A 19476-nucleotide genomic window follows, 5' to 3' on the forward strand; every position below is an offset into this window, starting at 1 on the left:
TCTTCTGCATCGTCGCAGATAATGCCGTTAATCTACTTCTTTTCGAGTAAGATTCGTCTGCTCATACCCATACCAACCGGGTTCTTGCTTATAGAGCGTTGTTCATGAGAACCCCAGAGAATAGATACTTTTAGCCCGTACACACGTCTGTCCCCGTTGGGTTGTTGTATAGATCATGCGAGTAAGCGCCATGCAGGAAAGGTGCGCACTTTGACTTGTATGTTGAGCTCCGCCCGTCCTCGCCGACACTATGAGGTTAGTGGACCAATGTAGAGCGACGTCATTGATGGTGATGTGTCTTTATTTAGGCGTCCGGATACCTTGCGGTGCTGTTGCAGACATTGAAATATAGGATAGAGGAGCAGGCGGACAACCACTTACGTGTACCAGACTAGCGAGCAAGCGAGCAGGGCGGAGGAAAGTGACGATGACGAGGCGCGGCTGTTAATAACGACCCAGGTCTCAGGAGGCAACCGTCTTGTTCACGGTCGAGCATCATCGAACTGGTCTAATCATTGAACAGGCAAATCTTGTCTTGATCCTGGCTTTCTGGAGGTTCCCTGGCTGACAGGCATTGGACCGTTGGCCGTATTTGACTACGATCAGACTGGAGTTGTACTGTGGTGAAAGCTTATAGCGCTTGGGAATAACTGCCGCTATGGATCATTCCTGTAGTTGTGGTTTGAGAGGGCTATATATTGAGTAGGCCAGAAACAACTCAGCGTCTCATACTTTTTTCACCAATTCTAAATTTGTAAGTGGTTGACAATATCACGCATGCAAATTGGTCTCAATTTTCCCATAGCAGAATGGAGATATTTGACGAGGGGAAACAAGAACGCCCACCACCCATTACACCATACAGAACGAATACCTTCTCAGAAGTGAAATGCGGCAGAGACAGAGAATGCTTGGGCACGCTTGGGAAAGACCTCAACTAATCTACTTTGGCTTTCTGAGCAAATATGGTAATCTCAGTAAATCAGACGATGATACTGGACCTGCAATATGGTCACCGAAGCTTGGTGCCATGCAGTCTAACCGACCGCTGGAATCGAGAAGACTCCAGATGAAGTGGTCTTGACCCGTCATATTCTATATCATTATGTCCATGACAGGGACGTCACACTCAACTTGAAATCATTCGGCACGCCCATTCGACCCGAATTCCGGGCTGACTAACGTCAAGTTTCTCTAACGTAATGTCTTCAAAACCATAAGTTGAAGCCATGAGCTTCTGCGAATGAATATTGACAGTTTATGTCGATCGCGCCCTTCAGGCGGGTCAACCCCGTAATAAGGGGGAAAACCAGGCAAGAGACTCCGAGACCCAGCCGGCCGCCGGCCCGCCCTTCGGCCCCGGGTGAGCAGAGGAGGTTATGTTCTCACCTGAGCTATGAGCAAGCAGCCGGGCTTTGTCATAAGGCGATCATGTGTGCTTTGGTACACGTTTGAAGTGATGTGCCGTGTCAGCACCGAGTACATAAGTTAGAGGCTTCGCCAGGTTGAACTAAACGCCATTCTGGCATTGATACATTCTGAAGACTCGCCTAAGCTCGTGGGTCATTCAGCCATCATTACAAACAACATGTGCCAACACGATATCGAAGCCAACGGGTGGGCCGCCATGCCAGTCGATGCCGGAAAGATCTTTGGCGACAAACCATTCCTCCACGAACCGGCACCCATTTCGGTTCAAGATATCCAGTTTCCGTCCGATGACCCAGTCGTCGCGGAGACTCTGGGGTATGCCAAAGACCGCCTCCATGCTCAAACCTTCAACCACTCGATGAGAGTCTTCTACTATGGTACGTTCTCTGACAGGCATAAAGCCACGTGCTGACAACCCTTGACAGGCAGGGCAATCACCAGACAACAATTCCCACAAAAGGCCTCTTCCTTCTCCCCCGTGACCTGGGTCCTGACCTGCCTCCTCCACGACATCGGCACGGCGGAGGAAAACCTGACCACGACCCACATGTCCTTCGACATCTACGGCGGCATCAAAGCCCTTGACGCCCTCAAGAACCACGGCGCCACCACGGACCAGGCCGAGGCCGTCTGCGAAGCAATCATCCGCCACCAGGACATGGGCGTCGATGGAGGGTTACGTATCTGGGGCAGCTGATCCAGCTGGCCACGCTGTACGACAACGTTGGCAGGCATCTCAACGTGAAGGACTTCGACAAGATGGTTCACGACAAGACGAGGAGGGAGATCAACGAGGCTCACCCGAGACTGGGGTGGTGTTCGTTCTTTGCAGGGACGATTCGGAAGGAGGAGGAGATCAAGCCATGGTGCCACTCGACGCATATTGTAGGTTTTGATAGGGAGATTGAGAGCAACACTTTGATGAAGGAGTGGGAGTAATTAAATGTTAGAGTAGGAGGAGGTCAATCCAAGGGATGCAACGGTGTATGTGTAAGTTGGGTGTTGTCCTACGCTCGTATATGGATTCATGCGGCCCCTGGTTACAACGGGTATTCGGGGAATCGTGATGGGGCAGATGAACAACTGAATATATCTGATCATCAAAAAGAGTACTTGTTATGAAACTAGACTCCAATCTTCTATGAGGAACTGTCACTGCAGTCAGTGGGATACCAGTTCTTGACAAGGAGGTTCAGATATTGTCGGGTTATGAACCGTGGCAATGAAGGCTCGGATGAGGCATCCGAGACTTTTGATATTGCTTCCAAAGAAGACCCACCATTTCCCGTAATGAATAATGAACTCACAGACCATTTGCTCGCAATTGTTGTGAGTTTGTAAAAATTGTAAAAGTTGAACTCGACGTGATAGATTGAGCTCGTGGTGCCGAGTACCGACTTTCTGGCAGTGCCTGTGGAAGCCGAAGACGTATTGAACAACATTAAACCCCTTCTCTGTGTGCTTCTGCTAATCCTAGAGCCTGTAGCTTAACTACCATTTACGCCAGAGTTCTAGCAATGCCATTTAGAGTGCGATAGCTTCTGATACGTGTTTAGTGACTTGCGGGGTGGTTCAGGATAAGAAAGTAGTCTCCAAAGCTGATATCACAGCTCCTGTACGGCCGCCAAAACTCCCCACGCAACAGTCCAAATAGAGAATTCTGCAGATGCCGCCCGGATCAGCGCCGGACCCAGCTCATGACCGCAAGCATCCCGCGCCGGGGGCCGTTCCGTCTGGGCACTCTCGGCGTACGCATTCGACTACTTCCCCAGCCCGTCAGACTAAGTCCACTGTCATCACAAAACAATCCTAACAAAAGTGCTCAACGTCTCTCTTACTCCTCTTCATGAATCTGGGACGTTGTCGTCTCCGTCACATCTTGCATGGCCACAGTGTCTTGCACAGCAACCGTCAGATAAGCTCCCGAGACACCATCACATTCCTCCGTCTTACAAACCCTCCGAGTTCGGGATTACCCAAATTCCAGCCGGTGAGACCCGTGACGTCTGTCTTTCGATACGAGGAAGCGGCGTAGGGCTGATGGGCGACCTTGAAGTTGATGTCTTGACGATTCACACACTCTGGTCCATCATCGAACGAGCGATTCGAATAGCGACCACTCACCAAAGCCTCACACCAGCTGGATCGGAGTAGCCATCCTCCGGAGCCCAGCCCTCGCGGAGCCGGTACCCGACTCCAAAGGGGGCACAATATCTCACCAACATGTCATCCCGGTCTAGTCTGCGTAGCGTCCATCCAGTCCCGCACCCTCCTGTCTGGCACAAGACATTGTCTTAACACTTCCACTGCGGAAGCTAGCGGTTCTTAGTATTAGAGTTAACCAGAACCGCCGACATAGTCCCATTCCATTCCGTCTCATCCCGACCTTTTTTGACCTACGCGTGATCGGTCTCGCAAATGTTCCCTTTGGGATATTCAACTCTGCCTCTATCAACCAGCTTTGCATCCATGAGACGTCCAAGATATTCTAGAACTTCCCCCCTTCCCCCCCTCCTTGGCAAAGCGGGAGAGAAAACAGGGAACAAGAATCGCAAAATAGAAACCACGCCTCAACGTCGCCTCCAGGTCTGTTACCGTAGCAGGAAGGGCTGAAGTGAAGAAGCCAATCTATCTGCCGGGAGACCCCATTCGTCCCTTTTCCCCGACCTCTTGGCGTTTAAACCAGGTAGTGGATAGATTGAGAAAAGGCAGCATGTTGTTTTCAGCCCATCGCTAGCTTGACAGCTCTGGGCGGGCTGGCTGTGGGTTGGTTTCGGACCTTGACGGACTGCGGGACGGCTTTTTCAAAACGAAGAGAGGCGCGCGCGCGGGTGGTATGTGTATGGCCCCCGGTCCAACATCGAACATCGAACATCGCCTATCCCGTCCGTCACGCTTTCTCTCCCCCCAGCCGGCCCCCGCCGGCTCCACGGCTCCTCCCAAGGCTGAGAGGTTTTGGTGTGCTGCGGCAAAGATGTCGTTGCCGAAGCCAGGGCATGGTTGGAGCGAGCCGTCAGGGGAACTCAATCGTCGTTGTCGCCGAGACAGGGATTATCCGTGACGTATAGCCATGTGCAAATCGACCATGGGGCCTACACCTCGCTTGTGAGTTTCGCACAGTATCCAACATGGCCGCCGACTCGTGCACCTGTATCATCTGAACTCTTCCAGATCAGCCCCAAACTGCGCAACCCAATCATGATGGCGGTGCCCCTTTTTCTAGAATGGTTCTCTCCCACGTCGCTGGAATTCAGATGATATGATGCGCGTCATATTTATCGTTCGGCACCCTTCATGATATGGCCTTTGACAGCCGCAAGGCCGATGACGACGTGCGGCCGTGAGAGGCTGTGCCTTGCTGCTGCGACCTCGTCCCCGCTCGAGGCCCATTGGCAGCAGCATTAACTATGATTAGAGGTGTATAATAATACAGTTCGAAGGACGTCGGTGAGGTCGCATTGAAGGCATCCCCCCTCCCCCACCCACGTCCCGCCTTAGCCGTCCCTGGGCGTCGTGCCATCATGAGCCCGTCGATGGCAACACTTCAGCCCTTCCCGCATCTGCGCAGAGCCCCATTTTCCCAAATCCGTGGCCTTTCTCCTTCCAGCCTTGCTACACCAGGCCTTGCTTCACCAAGAGAGAAGAACCGTAAACGCCTTGGTACATCTGTCATGAACCTTGTGTCTCAAACCAACCGACCCAGAACCCAGACGCCGATCGCTATGTAAAACTCAAGTCGGGGACCTGCTGTCCTCTTCGCGTGCCTCACACCTGGGCCGCCATTCGTTTTCGTCTCCGAAGGTGCCGGCGCCGACGGCGCTGTGGCTGTCGGCGCGCTGATTGTGGTAACAACAGTCGGCCCAAAGGGGTAGCGCAAGCTGAGGGTTGACACAGCTACCCCGGATGGGCCAATTGTGATGGTCTCACCACCAATGACGGTCGTCGTAGTCCCTCTCCCTGGACCGACCGTGAACGTCTTGCCTTCCACCACCACCACCGAAGCCCCTACCTGTGTGATCGTCGCACCACCCACGATCTCAAAGGCCGTGTCCGAGGCCTTCGCGTTTGGGCCGCCCATGGTCACGTTGCGCACAATGACCCCTGATGGCCCTATCAGAATGGTATCATCGTCGACAATCTCTGTGATGGTGGACGACGCCAGACCATACGTGAACGTCGTCGAGTGAACGATCACGACACTGGGACCAATAGCGGTCACCATCTCGCCGCCCGCAACGACAATCTCCGTCTGTGTCGGGGAAGATCGATTGATCGACACCGTTTGTTTCGGGAACACGATACCGGAAGACTGAATCGTAATGGTCTGCCCCTGGACCACGGTCACGACTGGTGTAGCTTGCAGCTCGAACGTCGTCCCTCCGACCACTACAACATTTTGTAAACTATCCGGTGCAACGACGACTGGTACATCTCCCACGACGGTGCTCGAAGGCGCCACGGTGCTTCGGCCAACATTGCCCGGCCGGTCAACAATGGTACCTCCGCCAACTACCTCGCTTGGGTTGATTGTGAATTCCGCACCGCTCACGCTGACTTGACGTGTCTCGGAGGGGTTCGTCACTGTGAACGTCTGGTCGTTGACGATGACCTTGGTGGGCTCGACGGTGATTGTGTAAGTGGCTTTTGGTGGTTCCTTTACACTCTCACGTGGCGGAATCGTTGATGCGGGTGGCCTCTGGTCGTTTGGGGGCGACTGAGGCTGGCTCGTCGGCGAGTCGGGTGGCCTCTGGTTGTCTGGGGCCGGCTGAGGCTGGTTTGTCGGCGAGTCGGGTGGCTTCTGGTCGTTGGGGGCCGGCTGCCGGGGATTGTCGGTGGGCTTGTCGGCAGGTTTCACAGCTGTGTGCTTATCTTGCGGGGCCTTCGTCTCAGGATCATGGCCGTACCGTGGTGTGCTGATGGGAGAATAAACGACTGACGGGTTCTTGGCCGTCGTGACGAACGTATAGGTCGTAATAGGTCCTATCTTTGGCGTGGACATGGTGAGCACCATGGACGGCAGAGCGGCGGCGGTGCATCCACTCGTATCCGTGCATGTCGTGAACCCAGACGCTATGCGCGATTTCGACTTTCCTTCTCCTATACCCAAAGGAGAACATGTGATTGGGACAGTTATTTCGGGCTGAGGGGGCGTGTAGTCTGCCGGATCCCCGTAGAAAGTCGTCGTAGATGTGTAGACGATGGACCAGGTTGTCGGTACGGCACCGTCGCTGGTCGATATGCATGACACATCTGGTTCGTAACCCGTGGGAACCGTCAAGACCACGACTGAATTTCCTTCGACCGTGTCGGTAAGGTTCGTTACGGGTCTGCTGGAGTTGCCGCTTGGCGAGGCGGATATTGTGGCATTGCTGATGGGAAACGATGGTTCGAGACTCGATATCGACGTTGTTATGGAAGCCGAAACTGCGCTTCTACTTGGACTTGTCGTTGATGTGTTCGCTATGGGTAAAGTACTCAGGCTGTGGGAGGAGGCGTCTGAAAGAGCGGATGACCCTGTACTTGAAGGGTTTCTGGTAAACGTCGAGTTTGACACCTCTGACGTGCTGACGACGCCTGGGGCCTGGGACGTCCCATTGGCCACGTTCGATGAGATCGAACTCCTCGAGATCGGCGAACTGCTTTCGTCTGATGTTGGGGACGGTGTGCGGCCTGTTCCTGGCTCTCCTGTCACCGAGAGGGTTCCTCCTGGAAACCGAGATGCTGACGGCTGTCCATTTGTTGCAGACAGAAGACTCCCGCTTGCCGATTGAATGGTTGAGGCCGTTTCGACTTGAGTAGATAGAAATGCGTCCTGCGACGACGGACTTATTAAGCTGGTTGACGTTGTGCGGTTGAAACCCACAGCTTGTCTTGGGAAATGCGCAACACGCTGTGCTGTGCGTTTGTCAGTTTACCGCAATCGTGCCAAGCGATGTTGACTGGTGTAACGCACCATTGCCGCCCACTGCATGAACTGTACTCGAGAAGGTTGCGAGAGAGAACAGTACAATATCGACAAGTTTCACGTTGCTGCGTCTTCCCGAGCCGCGATCCCCGTCCCCGTCTGTCCCACGTATCCCTGTCCGCGTCGCCATTGGGGTCCAGACGCGATGCTGTCGTGTCGGCGGGACAGCACCAGAGAAAGGATTATTGCTGTCAGGCCGATTAAGAAGTGCACCTCAAACTCATCACATTTCATTACTGATCGAGGCACGAGACGAAAACGGAGAGACAAGAAGCGGGAGCAGGTAAACGGACAGCCAGCCGGGACGCCGCCCGTGACTAGGGCGCGAAGGGGTCCATATTCGATATCGGCTGCTGGTTCGGGATGGTGGCGCGGGTGACAGCTTCTACGCGTGCCTGGTCAACTCGAGTAGAGGAAACCGGGAAACGACCCAGGTGCCCCAACATCCCTAGCGTAGGTAATCAGCACTTCCTTGGTTGCCACTAACACACATGAACCGACTCATTAGAACTGGCCCGCCGTCAACTAAAAGACCGCCGCGGCTGGGCCTCTAGCGTCGCACCGCGCAGGCACCAGGGACTGCCTTTCCAGGACATGGGACCGATGAGATGGAGTTGCCCCAACTGCCACCAGCCAAGTTGCTGCAGCCTCCGACTTCGTAAAGTTGCAGAAAAGGATGATCACTGACACCTCTGCATGCTTGGTCCAGCATGTCGGCCAGTGAGATCCAGCAGCTCTAGGAAGGATGCTGCGAAGTAAGACCTTGTACGAGGGAGAAAAACTTCCGAACGGTCCACCGAGGCAGGTCGATGACGAACATTGGCCGCGATTCGAGCCCGGAAAGCTGAATGAGTGCGTCTTTGCTTCCATCTCGTGTCTCTGATGTGCTTGGAACCACTCACGACCGACGTATGTCTCAGCCTACTGACCTCGCGCTCAAGGGAGACTCAGGTAAGGCAGAATGGGTCTGTCGTCGGAAAACACAGTTATGGGATGGCCGGCGACACACCCAGTAAGCACTCTACATTCCGATAGACACTTGGCCGCCCGCCTGTAAGACGAGCTCAATCTTGCAACGTCACCGGAATCGAGCCCTGATCGGCCTGTCATTGACTGCCCTGGCGACGATCCCCCAGACAGACCGAGCAAGCAGAGTCTAAATGCGTTTGCGGCCTAGTCGGCGGGTAGAGTGACGGTCGAGGCTTGCGCGAACGCGTCGCTATTCCTTCTTGGCCTCATTTCAACCCTTCTCCAAAACTCGGATGGGTGCAGGCCATGACGGAAAGTTCACTGAGACAATCTCTTGCGGTCCACCTCCGCCAACTCTGTGAAGCTCGGGTGCGGCGACCGTGCGCGCGGGAGACATCCGTCGTCCGTACCAGGACAAGTGTGGCTGTCTAGAACATACAGACGGCGCCGATGCTCGGTGCTTAGAGGAGGACGAACGGAGAGAAAGTAGCCAGTGGCTGCTGTCGTCGTCCAATCTGAAGTGACGATTTCCCGGAGCACCCCGTGGCCCTTGGGATGTGTAAGACGAGCAAGCCACCATTCTCTGCCAAAGGTCGGTCAAACATTGACGCTGCATTTCTGCGGCACGTAAGGCTGACCAAAAGGGATGCCGTTGTCTGCCACTTCACACTGCCTAGAGCGCATGGAGTCTATCAGCCGATGGGCAGAGAGGGGATTCAGAGGTCGGTGTGGTAAGACGGGTTGAAACAGGGTCAACCCAGGTCTGACGGACGGGCCTAGCGCATTTTCTCCGCTCGGCATTTGTTCAGAGATTGGACGAGTAATTGCTGTCCGAAGCTCGGGAGGTGAGCAGTTGGAGTCCGCCTTCAGTGCCCAGCGCGTCGGCACGCGTGGGGGTTCTGCAGCTTCAAGGGGCTCATGAAGTTCTTCGCCATTTCCGACATCTGCACGATGGCTGCGGTGATGACCGACATCACACCACGGCTCCATGATGACCGGCTATCAGACATAGCGTACTGTAACCACTGCGTAGGGAGGGGACTGCAGTTCACCACGGCATAGGCACAGTCAGCCAAGGCGCTGCAGATACCTGCCGAGCCATGGCGTTGCAACAGGCCTACAAGCAGCCTGGCGTGGAACATGTTGACTGCCGATAGATAGCCTCAGTGATGCGGGCGTCTTTTCAACGGTTCCCGGGATGCGAGTCAGTCTTGGCCGAGTTCACTCTCCAGGGCCACAAGTGATAACTTTGAGTGAGTGATCGTTGGACCTGTTCCTGACCAAGACCCACTGTCGGTGCAGTGAGGCCGTCAACCGGCCCAGGCTGTCTAGAAACGCGACGAAGAGTCTTTCTGGTCGTGTCGTCTCCCGCCAGTTGCGGTTCTCGCCCGCGCAATGGAGAGGTCGGCGTCATGACCAGCGGGACCCAATCAGAAGGATCAACAAGCGAGTGCGGTGCGGGCTACCAGCAGCGGAACCGGAGCACTCTTCCCTTGGACTTGTCTTTGGTTTCTCGTGGCTCTTGCTAGTGGCAAAGATGCTGCTGGGTTCTGCTTGGTTCTTCTGCTAGCGGCGTGCCTGGCCGGGCTGAAGAGGTGTCAGGTAGACGAGTCTGGGCCGCGGAGCAGGAAAAGTTTGTTTCGTGGTGCTTTCTTCTGTCTTGTTCGGGTTGACAATTATGATTGCGATTATAGATGAATTGATGAAATTATTTCCAGTCCAGTCCCGAAGAAGCCGGTGCCGCAAGGCCTCGACGAGTTGTGGCCCGTGAGGGATGATGGGACTGATTGGGTCTCTGAGCACGTCGCGGATTCCGGCACGGTTCCGGTAGGTTACAGCTCAAGATAAGGTACGCAAGTTGTTATTCCGTGGCCGTGAATCAATAGCGACAGTGGGCGTGGCCATGGGCTGTCGCACCGTCGCGTCGCATGTTGTTGGTGTTTCCACGCAGAAGCGAGCAACAAAACCCCACGGGTCTGAAAGGGGCAGCTATTCGCACGCAGCGCAAGGCCGCCAAGGAATCTCGACGGCGGCAGCGGGCTCTTGGACTGCAAAACAACAGAAACCCAGAATAGAGGCGGTCCCTGAAGGCGGGTGTATATCTGTCGTGCTAAGAGCCGGGTTGGGGTCCAGCTTGTGGGGAGGATGGCTGGCGCTGAAAGGGGAGAGATGGAGAAGCTGCGGTCCACGGTTGCATTGGATCGAAAGGCATCCGTCGTTGCGGAACCGTGATGTGCATTGCTGCTACCGCGCAGGGCCGGTCTGCAGGGCCGACAACGGGAGACAACGGGAGACAAGATTCAGTTGCATCCCTCTGCGTTCTCCATCTCAGCTGGCGACTCGCGGGACGCCGATTTGACGCCGACAAGAGAGACTGGAGAGGTAGGCATTGGGCCATTGGCTGCTGACTGAAAATGGACCTCACGTCCAAGTCCACGTTCAGCACGCACAAGGCCGGAGGCGGGACGGAGACTCCGGTGGCTGTGGGTGGTGAGGTTGCTGCCCTGGCTGTAGGTATGACTGACGTACGTAGGTGGTGGACAACGGGAAGTGATGGGACGAGTCGAATGACAGAAACTCTGGCACTGGGCAGCCCAGACTGGCAGTCTCCAACTCAGGTCCGCAAGCTGAGGTGCTTGGGTCAGGGTTCCTGACACGGAAAGACATCCCGTCGTGCCTCTTTCCTTGCTCTTGCGCACGTAATTGGTAATTGCTGAGGTGCAGTGCGGTGCTCTTTCCATCTGAGAAAGTAGCCGGGCGGGTGCAAGTGTCCTGCCGTGCCTTCTTCTTTTGATTTCTCAGTCTCCCCCTGCCCCTGCCTAAGGTATCTACTTCCAAGTAAGGTACGTGAGGTACAGACAGACAGACAGACAGACAGACAGACAGACAGGCACTGCTTGCCCGACAACCGTCAATTCGCCTCAGCAAATCATCACGAGCTGGAGCTGCTGCCGTTGTCCCGGCCGCTAAACTACGTCAATCCAACGCCCTCCAATGGTCCTGCGCCGCATCCCCTTCTACAGCCTTTAGTCACGGACCCTTACGAATACCCTTCCTCGTGGCGTCGGACCCCTTCTGGCGACAACAACAATATTCACACGTCCTCACTCTCACCCTATCTCGCCCTGCCAGTGGCTGCCTGCAGCAGTTGCCAGAACAATGTGATTGCGCCAGGTTGATTGCCTCAACTCTGACGGCTTAGCGAGATGGCCCAGACAAGGTACAACCTGCAGAGGCATCCCATGACCAAACCGCACCAGCCAGCCCCCAAGAGACAAACTTGTCCAGGAAATGGCAGGATGCCAGACTGTCTGAATCGGCAGAAGCCTTCTTCCGCAGCCTCTTGGCCACTCTACTCAGTGTTATTCGACCCTTGGCAGTTGCTGAACAAACCGCGCCATCGACGCATTGTTCACCCTCGTGTCTTGTCGATTGCGTCGTTGCCAACCAGCCATGCAGGCCGGACACTTCTACGAAAGCCTACCTGCCCCAAGCGCGTTGCTGACACCACTCCACTGCTTCATATTCTCCGGCCTTGTCATCCAAGTCGCCGTTTCTCCATCTCCAAGCTCTGCGTTACCTGCAAGTCCTCGGCCGTCCCGTCTTTATCCCACCATCGCCGCCGCATCTCATCTCGAGGGGCAACGAGACCACAGACAAAGGCGGCCCAGATGCTCGATAGTCCAAGCGCGACCCGGTTAGTGGGTTCATGGCTCCTCGACTTGCTTGCGGTTAACATCTGTTGACAGCCATGGCAACCTCTAAACCCATTGCCAACTTGTGCAACTTGCCAGCTGAGCTTCCCGCTACAGAAACGGCCAAAACTCAAAGGAGAGGCACCATAAGCCTTCGCTACCTCGTGTCGCCAAGGCGTCTCTGTTCGCAAACATGCGTGAGACTCGCAGACAACACGCTCGCTCTCGCCGTCGTCATGGTCGCAGTCGCAGTCGCAGTCACAGCTCACTCCCCGCCTACTCCTCGCCTGCCGCGTCTAATGATCCCAATCCTCCAACCCACGGATGACCACACTCGTCGTCTTCTCACCCATGTATCGATCTCAACGGTGCCATACACTAGGACGTTAGCATGTCGACATCGTCCACGACGGGGACGGCGGCGGCGACACTACAGCCCCCCGCTGGGTTCCAGTCTTGCTGTGTCTCGATCTGCTGCGGGGCGCACACATGGCTCTTGCTGGCTTCTGGAGCCTCTCGAGGGCACGACAACAGCCATGCTGCTTAGGGAGGCTTGTCACGCTCCGCCGCACTTGTCCTGAAGCAGGCAAAAGCACTGTGTGTCGATAAGTCGATAAGAGGGCAAGGATGCATGCTTTGTACCCCGGTCCCCAGCTTTCCCAAGAACGACGGGACCACCAGACCGGTGCTGGACGGGGCCCTGGTCCTTGTCTCACACCCCGACGTGCCATTGAGCCATCCGGCTTTCCTTTGCTTGTTGCGGCACAGCCCTTGTCCAGGTCGGTAGGGCCTGGCTCTTCCTTGCTTGGATAGCCATGGACGCTTTCTACCGCAGTAGCTGGGTGCCACCCACTCAATTCAATGGCAGAAACTTAGAATTTCCGCTCATCATTCAATTGCCCTGCCTTCCCCCCTCCTCTTCCCGTCTTCCGTTCTTCAAGACACACACACACACACCACTATTTCGACAACATCCTGCAGATTGGTTTTGCGGGACAAGTCATGACCGCAGCTCTCGCCAAGCGCATCGCGTGGACGGCTCGGCAATAGCTTCAGTTGATGGACACAACTCTCTCAGCGGCCCGCTCTTCCCTTGGAACGCCCATGCAGATCACAACGACATCTTGGTGACTGCGCGCACCTCGAACGAACCACAAGCCGGGTTCTACCTCACATCGGCGGCATGCTGTCAACTGTTCTCGTCGCAACGGTGCTTGTTGGCATCGTCTGCGCACAAAGCCCTTCCGCCGTGGCTCTCACTCCCTCGAACGACTGGTACGGCGTCGACGGCAACTGGTCAACGGTCAAATTCCAGGTCGGCACGCCTAGGCAGTCTCTTAATGTTCTTGTGAGCACCTCGCTGTCGGAGTTTTGGGTTGTCGGTGCTGGAGGGTGCCTTGCAAGTGAGTACATCTGACCCGTCTTGTTATTCGTGGGGCATGCTTTGACACGCGATGTAGAGGAGCCTCTATGCAACTCCGCCCGAGGTAATGTTTTCACCGTCACAGACTCGAAATCTTGGGATCCTTTGGGAGGATGGCAACTTGGTCTGGACTATCTCGGTTACGGCGGCAACGGCGACTATGGCCTGGACACCCTCTCGACAACAACGCTCGCGGGGGATGTGATTAGTATGGACAATATCATCACAGCTTCGATCAACAGCACCGACTATTACCTCGGATTTCTTGGTCTCGGCATCACCAAGGGCAGTTTTGGCAATGAAATCGCTGAGTCGCCTCTCACGCAGGCCGTCAAGACTTACGGCTGGATCCCTAGTTACAGCTACGGCTACACCGCCGGTGCTTACTACAGTAGGTCAAGCCGTCCCCTCCCCAGCCACACCACGTCCTAACCTTCGGCAGAGGGCACTTCCGGCACGCCGTGCTCCGTGACTTTGGGAGGATACGACTCCAGCCGGTTTGTGCCGCACAACACCGAGTTTTCCCTGGACCCGAGTGATGGACTTCCTCATGCGCTGGTTCGGGGGATTGAGGTGACCGTGGGCGAAGGCAAGGCGGTTCCAGGAGGCTGGGGTTCCCGGACTCAGATTCTATCCAACATGACGACTTCATTCTCAGCCATGATTGATAGCTCCACTCCCTATCTCTGGCTCCCGGATGCCATTTGCGATCAATTTGCCGCTGCCCTCAACTTGACGTACAACAACACTTTCAACCTCTACACGGTCACTAACGAGCAGTATGCTGCCTTGAAGTCGTCATCGTACTCGTTCACGTTCTCCTTTAGCAGCCATGACAACACGGACGACTTTGGACACCCTCTCACAGTCCCAGGCGTAGTCAACATCACCATCACAGCTGCGGCTTTCGCGCAGGTCCTGCGCTATCCTTTCATGGACGAGGCAATCAAGTATGGCGATCCGGCCGTGCCTTACTTCCCACTCCGTCGCGCCTCCAACTTCACCAACACACTCATCATCGGCAGATCCTTCCTTCAAGAGGCGTACCTGATCACAAAGTACGACAGTGGCGTTTTCTCTCTCCACCAAGCGGTTTTCCCCGAGGACGCCCAGACACATCTCAACATTTCTCAGATCAAGCAGCCTGACAACAGCCCTTACCCCGGTCCTCCCGCGCAGGCAACCATTCACGGTCTCTCAACAGCTCAGATGGGAGGGATCGCCGCTGGAGTGGTTGCTGCTTGTATTGTCTTGTTGGTCGCGTGGTACTGCCTCCGCCGAAGGAAGAGGGCAGCTTGTGCGGCGGCGCGGGCGATGGAAGAGGGCAAGGACACGGCTTCAACCATCATGATGGAGCCGCCTAGGAGTCCTGTGGCAAAGATGTTCTCCAAGATGCTGGGCAAGAAGAAGGCAAAGCGAGGCTCGCCGCAAGAAGTCATGGGTAGCACTTCTCAGCCCATTGAGGTGGCGGCTGATGCCAATCACGCCGTGTACGAACTGCCAGCACCGATCGCCCCCATCGAGCTTGACGGAGATGACGGCAAGTCCTTGCACGAGCCCACAGGATTTGGAACAATGCAAACGCAAACCGCGGGCACATACGAGGCGGCCAGGAGGAACATTGAGATTCAACTACAGGGCCCCGTGCCTGCTTACAGCCCTCCAGAGAACCCAGCAGACTTCCCTCCCCCAGAAAAGTCGATGCCGGACCTGGAGCCAGTTGCAACCTACAGGCCGGTCGACATGCACTCGTCAGCCTCTGCGTCATCTCCCTCATCTCCCACATCCCCGACCTCGCCCATGTCCCCCACGATGGGCGACAACTATTCGTCCAATCAAGGGTCCCTGCCGTCTCCTATGAGCAGCCCGCAAGGCAACTGGACGAACCGTATGTCCGATCTCCCATCACCCTTAACTGACGGACACACATATCCGTCGCCAACCTTCACGGTCAGCAACTACGGGCACACAATAGCCCGCTCTGTCTCCATAAACCGTCCTGTCTCCCTCAACAGCGACCTATTTGTCCCCAGCCGTTCCAACTCTGCCAACTCTCCCCCAAACTCTGCCGTTCCTCTTCTACCCGTCTCCCCACCAGGCGCCATCTATCAAAGAACACCCATCGATCCCTCGAACGTGATTTGCGTTGGGCCTTTACCAGAGAACGTTTCTCTATCGGACCCTCATCCTATTGCCCCGCTCCCGCTGTGTCCCCAGGGCCGCACCCTCCTCTCGGTTCCCGACCTCATAACAGATCGCCGCTTCTCAACCGATACGCTGGGAAGCAACTTCACCGAGTTTGAGGAGGAGCTCATGGCGCAGCAAGAGCTGACCAGGCAGGCAAGCGTGCCCGAAACCCAGCAACGGAGCCACAGCGCGGAACCGGACCTGTCGATGGGCCGACTGGACGGCACCGAATGGATCCACGTACCCCAGCCGGCCGAGCGCCGATACAGCTGGGAAGACTAGCGACGAAGCCTCTCACGAAATATTTGCACATTTTGCATTACGCATTACAACTTATAATGCTCAACCGCATCTTTGCAGGCGGCATATTTTCTCTTCATTCTCACTTTCGTTTTATTTCTTTATTATACGGATCATCGCAATACGCGACGGAGTTTTAGATACCTCAGTCCAAAATAGGACCTTGGCGTTTGGGCATGTCTACAAAAGAGGGCCGCAAACCCATGAAGATTTTCCGGATTTCGAAGGATGTCTCTCTGATGGGAGCCTCGATATAGGAATGATGAATTCATAGAGGGGCATGGGTAGTGGTTAGAGGCCAAAAGGGCCGATATCAGCAAGTGGCTACGAGACAGCGTGCCTTGCTGCGTATTTGTACCGTCGACATTCATAGTCAAAGACCAAAGGCTTTCGGGCCTCAAGACAAATTCGTTAAAGACAATTTTAGGCTTACACTGCATGTGAATTCTAGTATATGTTGTCGGCAAGGTTGATTCATACGCCTATGCTTATGAATGAGACTTTGCGAACCCCCTTCTACCGCCAGAGACCTCTTCTATGCATTACAAGACTCAAGTGTCTACCAAATCTCTTCCCACCAGGTCAACTTTCCGAAAGCAGCCTCCACTGCCTCTTCGTCGGGATATGCCTCCGTATCCTCGGCCAAACAACTCTTGACAGCTTCCTTGACAGCCCTGGACATCTTCAGACTGCCACCGCAGACGACGAATATTGCGTTGCCGGCGACCATGGACCTGATCTCGGCCGGTCGTTTGCGAATCACGTCCTGGACGTACTCGCGCGGCGTGTCCTTGTCGCGCGAAAAGGCAGTGTGCACCGCAAACCTGCCTTTCTCCTGCCGGCTCTTGAGATCCTCCCACACATCCTTGAAGTGGAAGTCGGCGTGGCGGCTGCGGTTGCCAAAGAAGATGGCCATGCTGCCTACATCACTCCCATGCGAGAGGCGCTCCTCGATAAAGAGACGGAGCGGCGCGACGCCGGTGCCCGTGGCGACGGCCACCAGAGGTCTGCGGGCATGAGCTGAGCCGTGGAGCGACGCGGAGCTGCGGTTGAGCGTTATCCTTAGCGGCGTGCCCGTCGGCAGCGACTCGAGGTACCGCGAGCATAGGCCCTGGCGGATCTTGCGGAGGATGGTCTTGTACTTGACCAGCGCCACCAGCAGTTCCACCTCTGTCGTTTGGTCCTGCTGCTGCCTGACGCTGGCGATGCTAAAGTCGCGCCCCCGCATGATTGGGAACATGTCCAGCACGCGGCCGAGGGGTATGCGTACGGAGGTGAACTCTTCGAGGACCTCGAGGATGGTGCGGCGCGGGCGGGTGGTGTAGTCGTAGAACTCGTCCGTGAACTCACGCATCGTGAACTCGAGGAGGCGTTCCCTGTGGTACTCGTCCGTGGTGAAGTAGAACATTTCTTTGAGAAAGGAGCGGCGGGGGGTGCTCGTGATGTCGAGGTTGTGGGTGAGCAGATGGCGGAGGGTGGTGCTGGTGGTGGGATCGACGAAGAGCCCGCGGGGGAGGTCCGACGGCAGGGAGAGAGGGAGGTCCGCCACGGGGCCCCAGTCCATGAGGTCGATCAGCTTCTGAACATCTTGAGGGAAGTTCTTTGGGTATATCGTCAGGCTGTCAAAGGGTGATATTGCCGATTGGGAGGGGAGGGTGAGGGTTATTTGGCGGACGTCTTGGAAGTGTGTGGAGGGGGTTACACGGGTGTTGTGCGTGAGTGTTGCAGGTTGACTTGAGGGAATGTGTAGGAGGGTGGAAGGGGGTGTATCGGCGATCTTGAGTGAGTTTGTCTCCTGAGAGAGTTCGTCAATGGCTTTCTCAGGGTCTGGCTCGTGGCCATTGGTGCTCTTCGCGTCTAGGTTCAACAACGATATGCTGTACCGTGGAGGCAGCAGAGCATCATCTGGGATAGGAGAAACACCCGCCGGGAGGGGGTATAGGTCGAGCAGCTTCTTGCGGAGATCGGCGGCCCATGGCATGTATCTCTCATCTGCGCTGCGGCATTGTCAGTGGAATGTGTCGTAGGGGTTTGCGATCAAACGGGAAGAAAATAGAGGGTCGCCACAAGACCGGCAGAATACAACTCAAAGTCACTCACCCATCTGAGTCTTGCTCGTCAGCTTCGCCTCGAGGGTAGAACTCTTGCGCTCCCAACTGCTCCAGCCGTTTGTGAAGCTTTCTGGCTGCCCAGTTGAACCTGTTGAAACCTCCATTAGACCCTCGCCTGTGCCGAAGAAGACTGGCAAACACATACTTGATATACATGCTATCGCCGAGCCCAAAGGTCGTAAACTTGACGTTACCCAGACAGCCAGGCGGCAGCTTTTTTCTCAGAAGACTCTTCCAGAAGACGGTCGAGTTGCGTGGCATGTCTCCCTGGCCTGTTGTTGAAATGACGAAGACAACAAGAGTGTACTGAAGCAGCAAGCTCTGTAATTGGGAGTTAACAACATCGCGCCTTATTGAGTTGAAAGGCCATGGATGACGAACCAGTTGAGCCCCGTTCATCTCGTCTACTTTGGTGTTGAAATGCAGGCGCTGGGCGTTCCGGCCCAGCTCCTCGGCAATGTCCTGGCTGTTGCCCGTCTCTGAGCCGTAGAGGATCAGCATGGACCGACCGGGGATACTGGCTACATGCGCCGGCTCGAGGCCGTTATCTGAGGCCGTCATGTTCATGTATCTGGCTGGCTTCTTTTTTTCTTTCTGTTTTCTCTCTCTCTCACAATTGGCCGAGTTTGAAAACAAAATTCCAGAGTTGACAATTCCGCCAAATCTTAATAGAATCACTTGGCCGCAATCCCAAATGAAAGCCTTAGTCGTGAGAGTCGTGACTCTTAGTAAATGCGGCTCATTGATTCGTTAGTGCGCAGACACCAGAGATGTTTTTCTTTGCCCCTCCAGCGGCATCGGAGGTGGGTGCCATCCAGGCTGGCTAGCTACGGCACAATGCGGTACGGAGATCACGTGCTACTGCGCATTGCAGGTGAGATGAAGCCGGACTGAGGTCGAGGAGCGATGAGTGGCGGCCAGAACGCAAATCTACGAGAGTGAATGAAGACTGTCCGAAGCGGACAATTCGATACTGAGAAATACGGTGGCCCTTGTCCAAGGTGCCGCAGATGATTCGTGTGTCATGCTGATCAGCCACAGAGCATGGATAATTCCCGAGATCCGGGTCAGACGAGTTTGCGCCACAGGTCTCTCGTGGCCCTCTGGAGGAACAACAAAGCAGAGACACACAGGGCCTAAGTGCCGGGACTTGGTCGCTAATCTTCTTGGGTTTAGGGCGGTAATGGATGGGTGGATGGTGCCCCCCAAAGATACGGCAGCTCTGGGCCTTGCATGTGAGGTAACGGCTGGGCGGGCCACCGCGGACACGGGACGGCGGCGCCAGTGTCACTGTCACCCCCTTGGGCTGGACGAGCGATGGGCGCCCCATTCTGAAGAAGCTCCTGTGGAGAAACCTAAGGCAAGGTGGGAGGGACCCGATGAAAGGCCAGCTCG

The 19476-nt window shown here is 55.6% G+C and overlaps 5 protein-coding genes across 5 annotated transcripts; 2 read left to right on the forward strand and 3 right to left on the reverse strand.

The window, feature by feature from the left end:
• Positions 1-1588: 1588 nt before the first annotated feature.
• CAH (Cyanamide hydratase) lies at positions 1589-2370 on the forward strand (the record flags this gene model as incomplete). Its single annotated transcript, XM_032033293.1, has 3 exons — positions 1589-1808; positions 1857-2106; positions 2163-2370. 3 exons carry the CDS (start codon positions 1589-1591, stop codon positions 2368-2370), a joined length of 678 nt encoding a protein of 225 aa, XP_031887576.1.
• Positions 2371-5116: 2746 nt separating this feature from the next.
• On the reverse strand, positions 5117-6430 carry CGGC5_v003917 (uncharacterized protein; the record flags this gene model as incomplete). Its single annotated transcript, XM_032033292.1, has 1 exon — positions 5117-6430. The coding sequence occupies one exon, from the start codon at positions 6428-6430 to the stop codon at positions 5117-5119; it is 1314 nt and encodes a 437-aa protein (XP_031887575.1).
• Positions 6431-6863: 433 nt separating this feature from the next.
• Positions 6864-7402, reverse strand: CGGC5_v003918 (uncharacterized protein; the record flags this gene model as incomplete). The annotated part of the gene is made up of 3 exons (XM_032033291.2): positions 6864-7221; positions 7295-7326; positions 7385-7402. 3 exons carry the CDS (start codon positions 7400-7402, stop codon positions 6864-6866), a joined length of 408 nt encoding a protein of 135 aa, XP_031887578.2.
• Positions 7403-13243: 5841 nt separating this feature from the next.
• On the forward strand, positions 13244-15952 carry CGGC5_v003919 (uncharacterized protein; the record flags this gene model as incomplete). Its single annotated transcript, XM_066151204.1, has 4 exons — positions 13244-13463; positions 13521-13874; positions 13926-14433; positions 14509-15952. The coding sequence occupies 4 exons, from the start codon at positions 13244-13246 to the stop codon at positions 15950-15952; spliced, it is 2526 nt and encodes an 841-aa protein (XP_066009303.1).
• A 577-nt stretch (positions 15953-16529) lies between these two features.
• TAH18 (NADPH-dependent diflavin oxidoreductase 1) lies at positions 16530-18642 on the reverse strand (the record flags this gene model as incomplete). The annotated part of the gene is made up of 4 exons (XM_032033289.1): positions 16530-17967; positions 18071-18169; positions 18227-18402; positions 18463-18642. 4 exons carry the CDS (start codon positions 18640-18642, stop codon positions 16530-16532), a joined length of 1893 nt encoding a protein of 630 aa, XP_031887572.1.
• Positions 18643-19476: the final 834 nt, after the last annotated feature.

The sequence above is a fragment of the Colletotrichum fructicola genome, assembly GCF_000319635.2.
Source record: "Colletotrichum fructicola Nara gc5 chromosome Unknown KSG_Nara_v1_contig02, whole genome shotgun sequence".
Classification (NCBI taxonomy): domain Eukaryota; kingdom Fungi; phylum Ascomycota; class Sordariomycetes; order Glomerellales; family Glomerellaceae; genus Colletotrichum; species Colletotrichum fructicola.